General features: G+C 44.6%; 1 protein-coding gene across 1 annotated transcript in view; it reads left to right on the forward strand.

The window, feature by feature from the left end:
• The window catches only part of MVK (mevalonate kinase), a 78,681-nt gene that overhangs the window by 1,419 nt on the left and 57,089 nt on the right, over positions 1-20,173 (forward strand). Inside the window, exons 2-5 of the mRNA XM_033956140.1 lie at positions 2,434-2,525; positions 5,412-5,559; positions 16,156-16,303; positions 19,067-19,222. Of these exons, the coding sequence (XP_033812031.1) occupies positions 2,448-2,525; positions 5,412-5,559; positions 16,156-16,303; positions 19,067-19,222 (530 nt within the window). The 5' untranslated portion in view covers positions 2,434-2,447. The remainder of the gene's footprint in view (positions 1-2,433; positions 2,526-5,411; positions 5,560-16,155; positions 16,304-19,066; positions 19,223-20,173) is intronic.

A 20,173-nucleotide genomic window follows, 5' to 3' on the forward strand; every position in this document is an offset into this window, starting at 1 on the left:
ACAAACTGAGAAGATCCGCGTAGTTAATACAGCCCCTGCTCCAATCATTGGCCAGTAATTTAATCTTTTTTTTGAAAAAATTTTTTATAGAGCAATTTAATGAAGCTAAAACCCTTTCAACTTTAAAGGGGTATTATACATATGTAGTAGCCAGGATTTGAAAAAATGTGAGACCAAAAAGACTTATCTCAGAACTTGACTTGTCTTTATACCATGTTCAGTCACCAGTGTCTAATTTGCCGACGCGGCCACATTTCGCGGGAATTTTTATCATCCGCTGCGTCAGGGCCACCAGGACACTCAAAATCACAGGCTCATATTGTCAGTGTCTTTTGGATGTTATTTGCCTCTTCAAACTCTCTCTTTTATTCCTTCTGTTCAGTTTTTGCTCTTCAGTAGCAGCAATGGCTACTACATATGTATAATACCCCTTTAAAGTTGAAAGGGTTTTAGCTTCATTAAATTGCTTTATAAAAATTGCTTTTATAAAAAATTTTTTCAAAAAAAAGATTAAATTACTGGCCAATGATTGGAGCAGGAGCTGTATTAACTACGCGGATCTTCTCAGTTTGTGATTCACTGCTGTGCGTAGGCTCCGATTCTGAGGCCAGAGCCCTTCAAGTATGTTGGGCCTCTAATACAGATATGTATTGTCCAGTATGAGCAGTATTATATACTATTCTCCTTTTTCTGGAGCCATATAGTAACCCTGGTCAGGGAGGGCTCATCTTTTCTGGGAGGGGGGGAGGGGATATAACAGACAACCAATTTGGTCCCAGGAGCCACTTTTAGCTGCAGTTTTCTTCAGCTCTTTGGCTATAACAGACATGCAGGCTCTGCCTACAAGGCGTGTGGCGTGATGGTGATATAGTATCAAAATGCAGCCCAGAAGAAAATGACAGAGTATTTTTCTTTCCAGTACAGTACGACATAATGCTTTAGAACATCTTTTAGTGTTCTGGTTTTGCAATCATTTCGTGCCATACCAATGTTTTGTTGAATTTTGTTATTGATGTTGCTGATATGCTTGTGCAGTGACTGTTCATTGATTGTACATTGTTTCAAGTTGACCTAAATAAAGTTTTTTTAAAAATGCAACTCTGGATATAACGGACCGTTTTTCCAGGTCCCTTGAAGTCCATTATAACAAGGTTATACTATATTGAGTCAAAGAGCCTGCTTCTGGGTTTGAGATGTCATTTGAAGGTGCACTTGGTGTGGAAGTTCTTCCAATTTAAGCCAGAAGTTCCCACTACAAGTGGGGCTATTTCTATCTTCTTTTTTTTTTATTACATTCCCTTTGAATTCTGATTTCAGTTTTACCAGGGTCTGCTCTATTGCTTCAAAATGTCCTAGCATCACAGTCTTTTTATTCTTTGCAACTCTATCAGGATTTGGATCTCTGTTGTTGGGGGGGGGGAGGGTTTCCCCTGGTACACCAATATTGTAGCATTTTCATAGTAACTGAACCACACCGCCTTTTTCACTTTTATCTTTACAGACATTCTGGCATTAATATTGCACACTCAGGAATGAGATGTGTAATTATTACTGATTCTGTACTATAGAACTACATATATCTATGTTATCAGCATTTTTCTTTGCTGGTTGTGAATCAGCCTTAATTTGTGCAAGGATAATGGTCCAGGAGAGTGTTAATGGTATTACCTGTGGTAATATTCTTAATGCATAATGAAACAAATTGCCTAGTCCACTCGCTGTACAAAAAAAATCTACATATGCACCACTCCTAGACCATGTTGCAACAAAATAACTATGATGCCTTTGATGGAGGGAGATAATAGTGGCCTCTGCTTGGTGTGCGAGTGTTTTGAAAGACGAGCAAAATGTTTTATTAAATTTTAACTTGAGAAATGAGTGAGGTCTTGCAATATGAGTACGTACAGTATATGTGCATGACAACTGAGCCGATAGTTCTTCTCTCTGACGCTGCGGAAGTGTAGTGACTGTTCTAAATGAACGAGGTCTTGCAATAGGCGCGTCACGTCATAGTGGAAGTCGTCCTACACAATAACCCTCATCCTCTCCTCCCTTTCGTCTCCCTCACGCCAGCCATGTTTCTTTTCCAAAAGTAAAGTGCAGGCTAATTATATTTTTAGTTTATACAGTACAGTATTTTGTATTAAAGTTTTTGGGTTGAGTTTCCATTATTTCTTATGGGGAAATTCGCTTTGATATATGAGTGTTTTGGATTACAAACATGTTTCCGGAACGAATTATGCTCGCAAACCAAGGTTTTACTTACTGCACCTCTTCCTCCTGGGTGGCTTTGCTAACTAACTCAGTGTGGCGTTTTATTCTGTGACACTCCTTTTGTGAGGTATAAAAATGTATTGCATGATTTGTTAGACATCTGTTAAATAGATGCTGGCATGATCCTTTATATAAATGGTGTGTTTTTTTTCTTTGTAGGAATCTACTGAAAAATGCTGGCCCAGGAGTTCATAGTGTCCTGCCCTGGGAAAGTTATCCTACATGGGGAACATGCAGTAGTGCATGGAAAGGTAGAGATTACTTTTTCTCTGTTTGGAAACAATACCGTTGGATATTTATAATGTTCTGTCTGTGTTCCTTTCTTTTAGATATTGCTTAACTTCTCTCTAAAACATGCAAATAATATTAGCTAGTGCTTTGGAAATGTGCTAATGGGGGGAGGGGGGGACAGCCTGGAACACCCTTTTTTTTTTTTTTTCCAGACTCTAGAGAAGCCGGGCATTCTGCTCTATCCCCTCCCTCCCTTTCATCTAGCCTGTGGAGAAGAGGAGGGTAGGCTGAGAACTGTAACCCCTAGTCCATTCCCTCTTCTCCTAGTCCACTTAAACCTTTCCCAGCTCCACAGTTCTATTTCCTTTTTTTTCATCTGCAAATTAAAGTCTTGCATATTTCTGTTCAATAATACTGGAATTGAACCAGAAAGGCAGAGTTAAATCTTGATGATGTGTATAAAGCTTTCAAAACAAGCCCCTCTTTTATAAAGGCAATGTGTGTGTTTCTGCCTCTATAAAAGACTCTCAGAATATCATTTTATGAATAATTGGGACTTGGTAATACTTATGTATTCAGGCGTGGTATCTTTAGTGTTATTTCTTGCTATAGGATGGTTCTGAGATCCAACAACATTCAGATGATCCCTATACGTGCAGGAAGAGAATTGTGCAAATGTCATGGGAGTATTAAATACTGTTTGAAATGAGAATTCTATGTTTACCTTTTGACTTACAGTATAATATTCCTGTACAAAACAGCGTTATACGTCCACACACAAAGATTTCAGTAAGTGACTCTGTGCAAATGCTTGATAGGAGCCTGTTCTGTAAAGAGCATAAGCACCTGCATTCTTTTAGAACAGGGCAGGGTTCTCAATCCAGTCCTCGGGACATACCTAGCCAGTCAGATTTTCAGGATATTCACAGTGAATATGCATGAAATAAAATTTGCATTTAGGTTCAAACAATTTTTATTGATGCAAACAATAGTGCAAACTGAACAATGAAACACAGTGATTCAGAATACAAACAGTGGATGCATCATATCCAACACAATTCAATGAAATATTGGGAATGGGTACAAGAATAAACCCCCCTCAAATTGTAATTTGCATTTAATGCAGGCAGTGCATGCATATTCACTGTGGATATGCTGAAAACCTGACTGGCTAGGTGTGTGCTGAGTATTCTCAATCCATTCCTAACTGTTTCTAAACACGTGTGGCAAGCACGAGCCTTAACGCTAGCCATAGAGTTAGTGCAAGTATTGACATCTAAATGTCAGAGACATAGGTTAACACGTCTAAGTGGGGGTCCTGCCCAGACTCTACCTATGCACACACCCCTCCTTTGGAAAATCTGTACTATAACAGAATTGGGCAAGTCCAGTCCTTGAGTGCCACATGCAGATCAAGTTTGCAGGATTTCCACAATGAATATGCATGAGATAGATTTGCATACAAATTTATCTCGTGCATATTCATTATGAAACATAGAAGCAAGAAAAGGTAGATAAAAACCATGGGGCCAAATTTAGCTGACTACTGGTTAAATCACTTGATCGATGGAAATTACAGATCGGTTAGCCTGACTTCAATGCTGGGCAAAATGGTGGAACACGTAGACAAACATGATTTAATGAGACGGAGTCAGCATGGGTTCAGCTGAGGGAGATCTTGCCTCGCAAATTTGCTTGACTTCTTTGAAGGTGTGAATAAACATGTGTGGATAAAGGTGAGCCGGTTGATATAATGTATCAAGATTTTCAGAAAGCTTTTGATAAAAGTTCCTCATGAGAGGCTCCTGAGAAAATTAAAGAGTGATGGGATAGGTGGCAAAGTTCATTTGTGGATCAGGAATTGGTTATCGGATAGAAAACAGAGGGTAGGGTTAAATGGTTATTTTTCTCAATGGAGGAGAGTAAATAGTGGAGTGCCACAGGGATCTGTACTGGGACCGGTGCTATTTAACTTACTTATAAATGACCTGGAAATTGGAACGACAAGTGAGGTGATTCAATTTGCAGATGACACTAAACTGTTCAAAGTTGTTAAAACACATGCGGGCATTCAAGTGGCAGATGAAATTTAATGTGGACAAATGCAAAATGATGCACATTGGGAAGAATAACCCAAATCACAGTTACCGGATGCTAAGGTCCAACTTGGGGGTTAGAACCAAAGAAAAGGATTTGAGTGTTATTGTAGACAATATAATAAAACCTTCCACCCAATGTGTGGCAGTGGCCAAAAAAGCAAACAGGATGCTAGGAATTATTTAAAAAGGGATGGTTAACAAGACTAAGAATGTCATAATGCCCCTGTATCGCTCCATGGTGCGACCTCATCTGGAGTATTGCGTTCAGTAATGGTCTCCTTATCACAAGAAAGATATAGCCGCACAAAAAAAGGTTCAAAGAAGAGCGACCAAGATGATAAAGGGGATGGAACTCCTCTCGTATGAGGAAAGACTAAAACGGTTAGGGCTCGTCAGTCTGTCTATAAATTCTGGGGAGTTTGTTGGACGTGCTTTGAAGATTAGGAGCAATATTTTATAGGTAACTCTATGTGAAATAGGAAGCCAGTGGGCCTTAATCAGAAGCGGCGTTATATGATCAAATTTCCTTGCTCTTGCAATAAGTTTTATTGCAGTATTTTGTATGATTTGCAGGCGCCTAAGTTCTTTTTGTGCGATTCCTTTATATGTGCATGTATACAGAATAGCACTTGGGTAGAATTTTGTTATTTACACATGTGAATGCTGCTGTTCTAAACATTTACCCACCTAAAGGGCAAGTGATGTGAGCCCTGTGTTATGGAATTACCGTTATTGCTCCTCGTCTCTGATCTCCTGTCTCCCTTTCAATTGGCGTCATTGACTTGCAGCATTTTACTATTTGCGCAGGTGGCCTTGGCTGTCAGCTTGAACTTGAGAAGCTTCCTGAGACTAAGATGCAGTAAGCATGGGAAGGTGTTGCTAAATTTACCAAATCTTGGAACCCATCTAAAGTGGGAGGTTGCTACACTGCAGACCCTTAAAACAGCATTTCCTGGTAAGTCAAAATGGCTGGCACAGATCTACAAGATGAGCGCCTTTTTAAGTTAAAGTTATGGCAGAGCCAGTGAAAACTTCAGCCTTTCATCCCCCTCCCCATTACCGTATTTCCCCATATATAGGCCGCAGCCTATATATGGGTTTTGTAGTCCAAACAGTGGGTGTGGCTTCCTTATATGGGGCAGCCTATCTAACGACATCATAGATAAGCCGCCCCATTAGTAGATCCACCTGTACCTTTTTAAATAATGTAGCTCCCTCACTGGCCTCTTGCCTCCTGCAATGTTGCGACTGCGGTGCAGGGCAGGAGCAATCTTTTCAGTGTCCAGCACACCCCGTGCTGCTTTCTCAATGCCTGCATCAGTTCTCGCGAGTCCTGTGAGGCATTGAGGAAGCAGCGCGGGGCAGGCTGGACGCTGAAAAGATCGCTTCTGCACTGCAGCTGCGACATTGCAGGAGGCAGCCGGCGTAGGTAGGGTGTTTACCGGGGGGAGGGAGGGATGTATAGGCTGCCCCCATGTGGTTTTAAAACTCTTAGATAAGCCGCACCTTGTAACATGGGGCAGCTTATCTAAGAGTTTTTAAACATGTATAGGCATTTTTTGCGGCCTATACACTGGGCAGCCTATATGCAGAGAAGTACGGTAATTCAATTCTCAGACCCCCCTCACTTGTCCTCTCCCCAAGGTTTTGATAATTAAACTGATCATGTTGCCTGCCCTCCTAGAACAGTCCTTTAAAAACATATAGTTGGATGCCAAGCTCTTAAATATTAAACTTTGCTGCATATGTACTTAATGCTAATTTATAAAAGTTGTTCGCCTGGGTAAATGGGCTGTTTGGAAACTGTCCAGTGCAAGACCCTCCCTGTCAGTAAAAGTATGAACTAATGTATCTGTCAGGACCTGGTGCTTTGCTTTGATTGGTGCTTCTTTGCCTCCCTGTCTGGGAACATATCACCCTAGGTAACTGTCTAGTCTGCCTGATAATTGGCTGTGGGTTAGGTGAGATTCTTTTGTCCTTAATCTAAAAGTGCAGACAGGATTCACTGTAGTGCAGCAGTAATTTTAGCAGTTCTATCCTGTAGCATTACTGAGGTTTGCTGAGAGAGTGTAACTCCGACTTTCAAGTCTAATAATGAAAATCTTTTATTAAAAAATTGGCAGTTAAAATACATAAAGGGATAATTTTAAGAGAGTTATTCTTGTCTGAGACCCACATAAACATTTAACTCCTCATTTTATAAAGCTGAGATGTGCATGCAAATAGCAAGGGGTGTGTGGTTTGGGCATGCTTTTAGGCAGAACAAGAATGTGGCAAGTAATAACACATTTTATATTTTGTAAATGGCAAGATAAACATGTATGTGCCAGCAGAAACAATTTATGTGGTCATTTCCAAGTTTGTTTTGTTTTGGGTTTTTTTTTTTTAAATTCCTAAAATGGATCTGCACTCTGCACGTAATGTCCATCATTTAGAACTGCCTTTATGTCAGCAGATTTTGTTATAAAATACTAGTAAAACATGAAGGGGCAAATTCTATAAACGACATCTCGATTGTAGGCCGCAATTAGTGTCCTACCACTAACCAGCCAATCGGGACGCACGTTTGGCCAGACACCATGGAGGGGCCTTTGGTATCTGGCCAGTTGGAATCTTAGGTCACTCCCAGTGCATCCCAGAATGCACTGGAAAAGAGGTGTAAGACTTCGGTTGGCCCAGATGCCTAAGGCTCCTCCTGTGGCGCCTGGACCAATTAGAGCCTTAGACCCCTCCCCAGTGTGCTCTAGAATACACAGGGACGGGGAAAGCCCACCATTTTGGAAGAGGCGAACTTGCCAACAAGGGGGGGGGGCCCTCTCTCTCCATTGGTTTAAATCTGATGTAATCTGTTTCATCAATGTGCAATAATTATAGCAGTAAAACAAGCCTAAGTGACTAGTGATTTGTACTCCTAAATAACAAAAATGACCCATGGCTTGTCTAAATGGAAAATTCTGTCACAAAAGATCCTTTTCTCCATGGTCTAATGTAATGCCCAGCATTTAATACATGTTTTAATAAATATGTTAGTTTTTTGCGCTGAACATTTGGAAATGTGAAAACGTAAAACTTACTTCTTCTCACAGAACTAGGAATAGAAGACATTTCCACAAAAGTAGCCAGTTTTGAAACCAATTTTTAACAGGCTTTTTGGTCGGCAAACAGTTGAGTTGTGGAATTCATTTGTGGAGAATGTGACCAAAACTAGGGGCAAGTATACAGTATAGAGAAGATATCTATTAATTATTAGCCAGGTAGATGTCTTCTCCAATTTATGCTTCTGGGAACAATCTATATGTCATACGTGGATCCTGATCAAAGGTCCATTAAGGCCTGCTTCCAGCAGTGGCCAATCCAAGGTCAGGAGTACCAGGAAGGGACTCATAAGAGTAGACACATTTCCAAGCTGCTTATGCCCAAGGATGAGCAGTGGCTTTCCCCAAATCTATCTTGTTGAAAAGGGCTTACAGATTTCTCCAGAAATTTGTTCAAACCATTTTAAAATCCCATTAGGACTTGCTGGATGCGTCCAGCTGATTCGGGGACTGACCACTGTCAAGACAGGATGCAGTGCTGAGAGGACCATTAGTATGTCTTGTTATCCCAGGACAAGCAGGCAGCCTACTCTCACATGTGTGTGACATCATCCACGGAGCCCGGATGCGGACAGCCTCACAAGCAGGCTTGAAGTTTCGAGTCTGCCACACTGCGCATGCGCAAGTGCCTTCCTGCCCAGCACAGGGCACATCTCCTCAGTTCTCAGTTTTCCACGGAGCCGAGAAGTCCGTCTTTGACGCTCTGCGCTGAACTTTGTTCGCTTCGTGCCTTATCTCACTGCGACTTGTGTTTTATTTCTTTATTACTGTGTTACTGTGTTTCTTTACTTTCATTGTTTAAAAAAAAGAAAAAAAAGTTAAGTAGAATTTTTTCGTCGAGTGACGGTGGGGCTTGTCACGCGCCCTCAGCCTGCGGGCTTTGACTTTGCGGTGGCTATTTTTCCTTCTATGTCCTGGCCGGTCACGGGCTTTAAGAAGTGTAGCCAGTGCCAGCATGCAAACTCTTTCACTGACCCACACCATTGGTGCCTTCAGTGTTTGGGGCCTGACCACTGCCTGGAGGCTTACACTCACATTCCCATTCATCCAGCCTCCCGTCAGTACCTCAGATTTCGGGTGGGGAATCTGCATTTCCATTACAGAGTGCTACTCTTCGGCCTGACATCAACTCCAAGAGTGGTGGTTGCAGCAGCTCTGCAGAACCATGGTCTTCAGGTGTTCTCGTAACTGGCCCATCAAAGATTCAGCATCTCAGGGGGTTATTGTAGCGACCTAACGGACTACCTGGTTCCTACAAAGTTTGGGGTTCAAAATCAACTTTCCCAATTCCCACCTGCAGCCCTCTCAGAATCTACAGTTCATAGAAGCTGTTCTGAACACTGTACAACTCAGAGCATTCCTTCCTCAGCAACGTCTGGATGCTCTCCTTCAGCTTTGCCGCAAGGTGTCTTCCCTTCCTTCACTCTCGGCGAGACAAATGATAGTACTACTTGGTCACATGGCTTCTACAGTTCAAGTGACTCCTTTTGCCAGACTTCACCTCAGAATTCCTCAGTAGACCCTGGCATCTCATTGGGTGCAGGCTTCTGACCCACTGTCCCAACACATTACAGTGACTCCTTCTTTGAGGCAGTCTCTCCACTGGTGGATGCTCTCTTCCAATCATTCCAGAGGCTTGCTTTTCCAAACGCCCCCTCATCAGAAGATTCTCACGATAGATTCCTCAACCTACACTTGGGGGGGGCACATCTTGACAGTCTTCTTACTCAAGGCCCTTGGTTCAGCACGGATTGTCAATGTCACATCAATCTGTTGGAACTCAGAGTGATCTTCAATGCTCTCAAAGCTTTTCAACATCTTCATGACAAGTCGTTCTCATTCGAACAGACAATTGAGTCGCTATGTACTATGTCAACAAGCAGGGAGGCACAGGTTCTCTCCCTCTTTGCAAGGAAGCTCTGCAGCTTTGGACTTGGGCTGTCTCTCACAACATCTTCCTAAAAGCTTACATTCAAGGGAAAAACAATTGTCTGGTGGACAAAATGAGTCGCCTTCTGCAACCTCACGAATGGACTCTCAATTCATCGCCTCTTCATCACATCTTCTCGCTATTGGGTTCTCTCAGATAGACCTCTTTGCGTCTCCCCACAACAATAGATAGCCTCAGTTCTGTTACAGGATATACTCTCCTTGCCGAATGGAGGCGGATGCTTTTCTTCTGGAATACCCGAAAAAGTTTCGGATCTTTTCCAGATAAGCCCCGCCACTAATGGAAAAAGTGCACGTGCAAAAACTTAAGCCCCACCACCTTTTGCCAGCGCAAGCAACCTTCACCTATTTACCATAAATGAACTTTCTGACGCTCGCACACCCAATCTTGACCTATTTACCACAAATGAACTTTCTGACGCTTTCGACAAGGAGACGGCAATACTTTTTTTCAAACCCACGGAGTGATCCATCAGCAACGTTTATGCAACAATGGCCACCAAATGACACTTTCAACTGTTTCTGACAGGTGGAGGTGTAATGCCCGACAGTGTCGGCAAGAAACCGGTGTTCGAAAGGGAACTTGGCTGGAGCGGTCTAGGGTGGAGTTTAGGACAGTAATTCTATTCATTTATTGCTGGTCTGAAAATCTGGCAACAATCAAATTCTGCTCAGAGGAATTATCTATTGGCCACACGACCGCACGTCTACAAGATGCAGAATAAGCGCCAATGCGGCACACACCGATCTTTAGTGGACAGCTACTTGTGTGAGTTCGTTTGGAGGAAAAGGTACCGAAATACGGACCTTTTCAAACAAATTATTAATGACATGTCCCAATTTCACCCTCTTCAATAAAAACTACAAATACAAGTTTCATATCCTTTTTTTTATAATCTTTTCTGGGTGGCGGGGGTTAACTTTTTGGCGGGACTTATCTGGAAAAGATCCAAAGTTTCTGTATGCGTTTCCTCCATTCCCTCTGATTTCTTAAGACTCTTGTCAAGGTCAAGAACAATCATGCCACCATGATTCTAATAGCTCATCGGTGGCCCAGACAACCCTGGTTCTCCCTTCTTCCTCAACTCAGCAGCAGGGAGCCATACCTTCTACCAGTTTTTCCATCTCTGCTTACACAGAGTCAAGGATCTCTACTTCATCCCATCCCAACCTGCAGCTTGGTACCTCTCAACATAACTCTTCAGTTTTCTCAACCTGTTCAGGCCATTTTAGAGGCTTCCAGAAAACCTGCCACTAGACAATGTTACCACCAAAAATGGACTAGATTTTCTACATGGTGCATCTCTCACAACAAGGAGCCTCAAGCTACCTCCTTGTCTTCCATCTTGGATTATCTTCTGTACTTATCTGCCTCTGGCCTCAAGTCTACATCTACCGTATTTTCGCGGATATAACGCGCGCGTTATACGTGATTTTACGTACCGCGCATACCCCTCGCGCGTTATATGCCTGAGCGCGGTATAGAAAAGTTTTTAAACATAGTTCCCACCCCGCCCGACGCCCGATTCACCCCCCCAGCAGGACCGCTCGCACCCCCACCCCGAACGACCGCTCGCACGCGCTCCCACCCGCATCCACGATCGGAGCAAGAGGGAGCCCAAGCCCTCTTGCCCGGCCGACTCCCCGACGTCCGATACATCCCCCCCCCGGCAGGACCACTCGCACCCCCACCCCGAAGGACCGCCGACTTCCCGACAATATCGGGCCAGGAGGGAGCCCAAACCCTCCTGGCCACGGCGACCCCCTACCCCCACCCCGCACTACATTACGGGCAGGAGGGATCCCAGGCCCTCCTGCCCTCGACGCAAACCCCCCTCCCTCCAACGACCGCCCCCCCCAAGAACCTCCGCCCGTCCCCCAGCCGACCCGCGACCCCCCTGGCCGACCCCCACGACACCCCCACCCGCCTTCCCCGTACCTTTGTGTAGTTGGGCCAGAAGGGAGCCCAAACCCTCCTGGCCACGGCGACCCCCTAACCCCACCCCGCACTACATTACGGGCAGGAGGGATCCCAGGCCCTCCTGCCCTCGACGCAAACCCCCCTCCCTCCAACGACCGCCCCCCCCAAGAACCTCCGACCGCCCCCCCCGCCGACCCGCGACCCCCCTGGCCGACCCCCACGACCCCCCACCCCCCCTTCCCCTTACCTTTGGAAGTTGGCCGGACAGACGGGAGCCAAACCCGCCTGTCCGGCAGGCAGCCAACGAAGAAATGAGGCCGGATTGGCCCATCCGTCCTAAAGCTCCGCCTACTGGTGGGGCCTAAGGCGCGTGGGCCAATCAGAATAGGCCCTGGAGCCTTAGGTCCCACCTGGGGGCGCGGCCTGAGACACATGGTCGGGTTTGGCCCATGTGCCTCAGGCCGCGCCCCCAGGTGGGACCTAAGGCTCCAGGGCCTATTCTGATTGGCCCACGCGCCTTAGGCCCCACCAGTAGGCGGAGCTTTAGGACGGATGGGCCAATCCGGCCTCATTCCTTCGTTGGCTGCCTGCCGGACAGGCGGGTTTGGCTCCCGTCTGTCCGGCCAACTTCCAAAGGTACGGGGAAGGGGGGTGGGGGGGTCGTGGGGGTCGGCCAGGGGGGTCGCGGGTCGGCTGGGGGACGGGCGGAGGTGCTTGGGGGGGGCGGTCGTTGGGGGGAGGGGGTTTGCGTCGAGGGCAGGAGGGCCTGGGATCCCTCCTGCCCGTAATGTAGTGCGGGGTGGGGTTAGGGGGTCGCCGTGGCCAGGAGGGTTTGGGCTCCCTTCTGGCCCAACTACACAAAGGTACGGGGAAGGCGGGGAGGGGTGTCGTGGGGGTCGGCCAGGGGGGTCGCGGGTCGGCTGGGGGACGGGCGGAGGTTCTTGGGGGGGGGGCGGTCGTTGGGGGGGGGGGGTTTGCGTCGAGGGCAGGAGGGCCTGGGATCCCTCCTGCCCGTAATGTAGTGCGGGGTGGGGTTAGGGGGTCGCCGTGGCCAGGAGGGTTTGGGCTCCCTCCTGGCCCGATATTGTTGGGGAGTCGGCGGTTCTTTGGGGTGAGGGTGCGAGTGGTCCTGCCGGGGGGGGGGGGTGTATCGGACGTCGGGGGGGGGCATCAGGCTTTCAGGATGGGGACAGACCTTCAAGGGGGGACAGGACTTCAAGGGGGGACAGTGCACGGAAAGTCAGGGGGGGTGAACGGAGAGTCGGGACAGCGCACGGAAAGTCAGGGCAGTGCACGGAAGTCAGGGGGGTGAACGGAGAGTCGGGACAGCGCACGGAAAGTCAGGGTGGGCGAAAGGAGCGTCGGGCATCATGCGCGTTATATGCCTGAGCGCGGTATAGAAAAGTTTTGGTACATATCATCGTGATTTCTGCGCGCTATACCCCTGTGCGCGTTTTACACAGGTGCGCGTTATATCCGCGAAAATACGGTATTTGAGTCCTTCTTAGTGCAATTGCTGCTTTCCATCAGCCTATCGAAGGGAAACCCCTTTCTGTGGTTTCCAGATTTCTGAAAGGTCTTTTCAATGTCAAGCCTCCTCTCAAACCGCCTCCAGTGGTTTGGGATCTCAATGTTGTTCTTGCTCAATTGATGAAGCCAATGGCTTCGGCTCATCTGAAATATCTCACTTGGAAAGTGGTATTTCTCATTGCCCTCACATCTGCTCGAAGAGTCAGTGAGCTGCTATGCTTTAGTTGCTGATCCACCTTTCACAGTTTTCCATCATGACAATGTGGTCTTCTGTAATCCTAAATTCTTACCTAAAGTGGTTACAGAATTTCATCTCAATCGATCCATTGTACTTCCAGTGTTTTTTCCAAGGCCTCATTCTGGAGAATCAGCTCTTCATACCCTGGACTGTAAACGTGCTTGGCCTTCCATTTAGAATGCACCAAACCACACAGATCTGCTCCTCAACTTTTTGTCTCCTTCGATCCAAACAAGTTGGGACATCCGATTTCTAAGCGTACCATCTCCAACTGAATGGCTGCTTGTATCTCTTTCTGCTATGCTCAGGCTGGACTACATCTACAGAGTCGAGTTGCAGCCCACAAAGTCAGAGCCATAACGGCTTCATTAGCTTTCCTCAGATCATTCCTATTGAGGAAATTTGCAAAGCTGCCACCTGGTCCTAGGTTCATACTTTCACCTCTCATTATTGTCTGGATACTTTCTCCAGATGGGATGGCCAGGCAGTATTACAAAATTTATTCTCCTGAATTGCCAACACGCCCACCATCCCATTCTGGTTAGCTTGGAGGTCACCCACAGGTTGAGAATAGGCTGCCTGCTTGACCTGGGATAAAGCACAGTTACTTACCGTAACGGGTGTTATCCAGGGACAGCAGGCAGCTGTTTTCACAACCCACCCACCCCCTGGTTGGCTTCTCTGCTAGCCATCTGAACTGAGGAGACGTGCCCTGTGCTGGGCGGGAAGGCACTCGCGCATGCGCGGTGCGGCAGACTCGAAACGTCTGAGTTTCTTCAAGCAAGTTTGCTTGCGAGGCTGTCCGCATCCGGGCTCCGTGGATGACGTCACCCACATGTGAGAATAGCTGCCCACTGTCCCTGGATAACACCTGTTACGGTAAGCAACTGTGCTGCATGGCAGTTTTTATGGAAGTCATTAACACGTTAAAGCTGATGATATAATTTGCTTCATGTTGGAAACCATTGCTGGGCTATTTTATTGCAGTCTGCATGCTAATTGCCTACCATTTTGTCTATCAATATTAGACTAGCAAGCGTAAAAGGGAGCTTCTGAAATGGTGGTTCATGGTTGCTTATTTGTTTGCTGGTCCCTAGCATTATAATGTTCATGCTGCACTTCTTTTAATAAAAGACTTTGTTAAATTTTTTTTTTTAAAAACTCATTTCTCCTTCCAGAACTGATCCAGCTGTCATGCAGAGAGCCTCTGATATTGAGATGCATCTGAGCCCTGGCTCTGTATAATTTTTAGTGCCTGAAAGCATTCCATTATTCTAACACTTTGCTGTCTGACTGCATAAATCTGATTTATATTTTAAATAAAATAAAATCCTCCTGTAGTGTTTTGCTAGAGAGACAGTGCAAGGCTGAAGCTGAGAATCCACATACCAGATGTGGATTTATGTACATCTTCCATAAGCTATGAAATAGTGCTCTGCATAGGTAAAAGAGAAAACTGGAGCATTTTTAAATACAGTAGTTTGTTATAAACTATTTATAAAGTATAATTACACAGTTTTGTTACATCAAATACCTTGAAGAAAATATCTGCATCTTTAGTCGTTTACATATCACTTGTATCTCTTTGGGTAGCACAGTTAAATGTATAATTTATATATATAGGATAAAGAATGACACAGGGACACATTTTTCCCCATCCCCGCGGGAACTCATTTTCCCGTCCCGGTGAGTTCTTTTCCTGTCCCTGCCCCATTCCTGCAAGCTCCGTCCTCATCTGCACAAGCCTCAAACACTTTAAAATCATAAGTAGCAACATTCTAGAGCAGTGTTCTTCAACCACCGGTCCATGGACCAGTGCCGGTCCACAGAAATTTCCTGCCGGTCCACAGAGCCTGCATGTGTATCAGGCCCAAAACAGTGTTCTTCAACCTCCGGTCCACAGTGCGATCGATGCGGCGTTATCTTCGAGCCAGCTTCCTCTTCCTCACTGATTCATGCACAAAGCCACGGGCATTGGTTCCTACGGGCATCCTGCACCTGAACCAGAAGCTTTCTCTCTGATGTTGCAACGTCAGAGGGAAGGCTTCCAGATGAGGCACGGGACGTGCAAAGTGCAGTTAGTACTATTATGGGGGCGGGGTCTGGGGTGGAGATTGGGTAGAGATGGGCGGGGTCTGGCCCACAACTTAGCCCAGTGTTCTTCAACTGCCGGTCCACAGAACAATTCTTTTATTTCTGCCGGTCCATAGGTGTAAAAAGGTTGAAAAACACTGTTCTAGAGCTCAGATTATGATGTCATAACTTTATTTATAATAAAGTAAGCACAATGTTTCAAGATAATACAATACAATACAATCTTTATTTATATACCGCCAACTCGTGGAAGTTCACAGCGGTTTACATAAAAATAAATGAGCAAATACAACATTGGTTAATAAATAGTTATCTTTTTAATAATTAAACAATGAACTCTAAAAGTACAGTAATGCAATACCAGAAACTGTCCAGACCTTTTTTTTAAACTTAGGTATGCTAACTACCTTTTAACCACGTCTCCATAAGCGACATGTAGAGTTTTAACTATGCATTGAGTGAAATCTTTTTTCTTTTTTTTAAAAATTTTCGCTATGCTACTGTGTAACTTCATGGAGTGTTCACTAGTCTTTGTACTTTTTTGATAAACAATCAATTCCCATCTACTTGTCCTGCTCCACTCAGTATTTTATAGATCTCGGTCATATCTCCCCTCAGCCGTCTCTTCTCTAAGTTGAAGAAACCTAATCTCTTTTGGCCTTTCCTTACATGAGAGTTGTTCTAGCCCCTTTGTTTTAATCTCAATGATGTTTTATTTTGCAGTTGACGCTGGTGATCCTAAATCCCCTTCTCCTGAGCAAATCGCAGCACTGAAAGAGTTTGTAGGGGTAGTGAATGGATCTGTAGACACCGAGAATCTGGCCGTCATGGCCTTTCTTTACTTATATTTATCTATTGGCGCCAAGTACAGGTAATTTTATGCACTGTTTAATTTTTGTTCAGCATTTGTAAGTGATCCACTTGCTCCTCCATTAACCTTTTCCTTTCGTGTGTCCTGGATGACGGGACATTCCAAAAATGACATAGACAGTGGATAAACAGTCTATATGGACTAATAAAGAGCCAGGAACACAAAATATTTGAATTTTCAGACTTATGACTTATTTACATTATGTTTACAATAGCCATAAATGATAACGGTGAATAATACAAAACTTTGCTAAAATAATTACGATTGGAACCAGCGTAACGTAAAATTTATTACGATGGGAAAAGGTTAACTATGAATCAGTCGGGGCAAAATTTCTACCCACTAGACCTGAGGATGGGGGAGACAGAGAAGAGTTGATGTAGGTGAAGTCAAAATATATTAGTCGGAGGTTAATTTGACCCCACTGCAAGGTATGAGATGGATAAGAAGAATTAAGTGGCCTTGGGTAAAACAATCTTTAAAGGAAATAATATTTGGCTGGATTTTCAGCTGGTGTGGTAATTGATTTAAGCTAATTGCCAGTGCTAGTGTTTAATTTTAATCCAGAACAATTCTGGCACCTGTATCCAATATATAAATAACAATACTAGTTCTTCAAATGCTCATTCCACAGATATGCTTCTACATATTTTCACCGAAGTTCCTCAGATTACCACACTTGCACTATCCGCAGATTTTGTGGGGTGGTTCTCCTCACCGGAACTATTCAACTTGGTGTAATTAATTATTTATTATTCAAATTTTCTTGAAGTGCCCGTGCTTTTATCTAATATTTTTCTCAATAAATAGATAAATGACGCATTTCATTCTTCATCGGGGTTGGGGATGACACAATGGCAGAACAGTTCGTGCAAACAGCATATAGCTCACAAATATCATGCCAGTGTGGTAATCTGGGGAACTTCGGTGAACATATGTAGAAGCATATTTGAGGAATGAGCTTTGAAGAACTAGTATTGTTAATTTTAATCCAGTCATGTAGCACAGGCTTGTCCAAGTTCAGTCCTTGAGGGCTGCAAGCAGCCCAGGTTTTCAGGATAATTCAGTGGTCTCAAACTCAAACCTTATGCAGGGCCATATTTTGGATTTGTAGGTACTTGGAGGGCCTCAGAAAAAATAGTTAATGTCTTATTAAAGAAATGACAATTTTGCATAAGGTAAAACTCTTTATAGTTTATAAATCTTTCCTTTTAGCTAAGTCTTAATAATAATATTGTAATTTATAGCTAAAGAGACATATGATCAAGAAACTGTTTTATTTTACTTTTGTGGTTATGATAAACATTCCTAGGACCTCAAAATAGTACCTGGCGGGCCGCATGTGGCCCCCGGGCCACAAGTTTGAGACCACTGGGCTAATACCTATTGAATATGCATGAGAGAAGTCTGTATATAATGCCTGTGGTCACCAACTGATGTCATTTCTTGTCTAATTTCGTGAAGGGAAAAATTCTCTCTTTAATTTTATATGAATTTGTCTGTGCTACGTACAACAGAAATTTTGTTAACCCTGTACAAATTTTGCACCAAAAAAGAAACTTATATCAAGAAATGCTGAGACTTCTTAATGGCTATATTTCCTCTATAGAAGTTTATGTTGATGTCTTAATCATTTTGCTGATATCCAAAACTAATATTGAATTTATTCTGAGAGTAATATAATGTATTGCTAGCCATTGGTTTTCTTGCTGTTGGCCAGTATTTCTTAGAATTTTCCTTAGCAGTTGACTAAGGGCTCCTTTTACTAAGCTGCGATAGCGTTTTTTAGCACGCACAGAATTTTAGTACGGGCTAAGCCCACGCTACGTGGCTAGAACTAACACACGTGCTAAAACTGCATACGAGATGTGCTTTTTAACACATGCACCAGAGACACACTTAACACTATTGGCACCTCCAGGCCTGCCGGTAATTTTGGAGCTTTAAAGGTCAGTGCTTCATTTCGTGGATCTCCAGGCAATGTCTGGGCATTGCACGGAGTGCTCATTTTAATATTAACGACCTCGTACTACATTTACATAGTATTGTCAGATGATGCTATGAAGCACAGAAAAGACCGCGTAAAGCCATTAGGTGCTTCGGAAGTTAAAATACTTTGATGCTTAACCAGTTAGAACTGTAGTTTAGTGTCAATCGTTAAAGGCACGGTAATTTTAGAACATTGGGGCCTCAGGACAGAAGAAAAACTATATATCATTGCTACGATCGTTTTAAACCTGTTGTGCCACCCGCCCAGGTTGTTTCCTGCAGGGAGGGCTCGGTTATACGGATGGCTGTCCACAGGAAATTCAGTGAACAGTGTAAAAAAAATTTTTTTTTGCTTCTGAATTTTTCCTAGTAGGTACACAACAAGGCTGATATGTCCTGAGAGAGAAGTTTCTTCTTTTGAATGATATGGTCTTCAACTTCTTATTTATCTCTTCTTGCCAGATGGGTAAATTTTAAAATCAGCCTTTGTGTATTTGGTGGTGACCTTGCACTGACTTCCGATGGACAATCTGGAAAATATGTGTTCTGGTTCCAGCCCTTTTTTAAAATCTGGGATACTTTCGGTAATATATAACCAGACCAAGTCTGGGTGGATGGTAGACAGAGTTCTAAAATAATGTTTTTGGATAAAGCTGTGGGTAGGAAGGGGTGGTTGCCCATGAACATGCTGGTTGAAAATGAGCTTCAGGAATTTGTGTGTTAATATTTCAGTTCGGCTAATTTTAAATTTGGTTCATGTCTTGGGTGCAACAGGGTCTTGCCAAGCTTGGAAATTGTAGTGTGGTCTGAGCTGCCCATTGGAGCAGGTTTGGGATCCAGTGCGGCCTATAATGTATCCATTGTAGCAGCATTATTAACGGCTTGTGGTGCTGTTGGCTTCCCAGCTCAAGCAGATGCAGAGTCGGCCAGGTAAACAGTACAGTGTAATTTTAGCCTTTGTTTTCTGCCTTTTAATGTTCATAATAAAGTCCCACTAATATATGCAAGATTTAGATTGATACTCTAGTGCAGTGGTTCCCAAACCTGTCCTGGGGGACCCCCAGCCAGTCAGGTTTTCAAGATATCCCTAATGAATATGCATGAGAGAGATTTGCATACCTCTCACTTCCATTATGTGCAAATCTCTCTCATGCATATTCATTAGGAGTATCTTGAAAACCTGACTGGCTGGGGGTCCCCCAGGACAGGTTTGGGAACCACTGCTCTAGTGTCTGTTTCTTCTCCGCCATAGAAACACAGACAGTGACAGCAGGTAAAGACTCCGGGATCCATATGATTTATATATCTCCATTTCTGCCATTGTGTGTTTTTTATCACATTATTAACCACTAGTGTTTAAGCCCATTACATTAACGGGTGCAAGTAAAGCCTCCTTCCCTCACATGTCCCCTATTTTCAGCCCCAGCTCCAAACCCATTTTTACCCCCCCAAACCCCCTTCTCCCATCTGTTCCCTTTCAGCCCGAGCCCCCTTTTCTCACCAGCAGCATTTCCCTCCCCACCCCACTTCCCTGTCCAGCAGCACCTCTTCCCTGCTCCCCCTGTCCCTCTTCATTGCTCCCCCAGCCCAGTAGCACCTCTTCTCTGCTCCCCCTGTCCCTATTCCCTGCTCTCCATGTCCCTCTTCCCTGCTCCCTCGGTCCAGTAGCACCTCTTCCTTGCTCCCCCTGTCCCTCTTCCTGTTCCTCCGGTCCAGCAGCACCCCTTACCTGTTTCCCCGGTCCAGTATGCAGCGTTGCGAACCTCGTAGGCTGCTCTGTACCTTGAAGTACGTTCCCTCTGACGCGATCGCATACGTCAGAGGAAACGTTCTACTGAGGTGCTGTGCGGCCTGCGAAGTTTGGTACAGCCGACCACGATC

The sequence above is a fragment of the Geotrypetes seraphini genome, chromosome 8 (assembly GCF_902459505.1).
Source record: "Geotrypetes seraphini chromosome 8, aGeoSer1.1, whole genome shotgun sequence".
In the NCBI taxonomy this organism is placed as follows: Eukaryota; Metazoa; Chordata; class Amphibia; order Gymnophiona; family Dermophiidae; genus Geotrypetes; species Geotrypetes seraphini.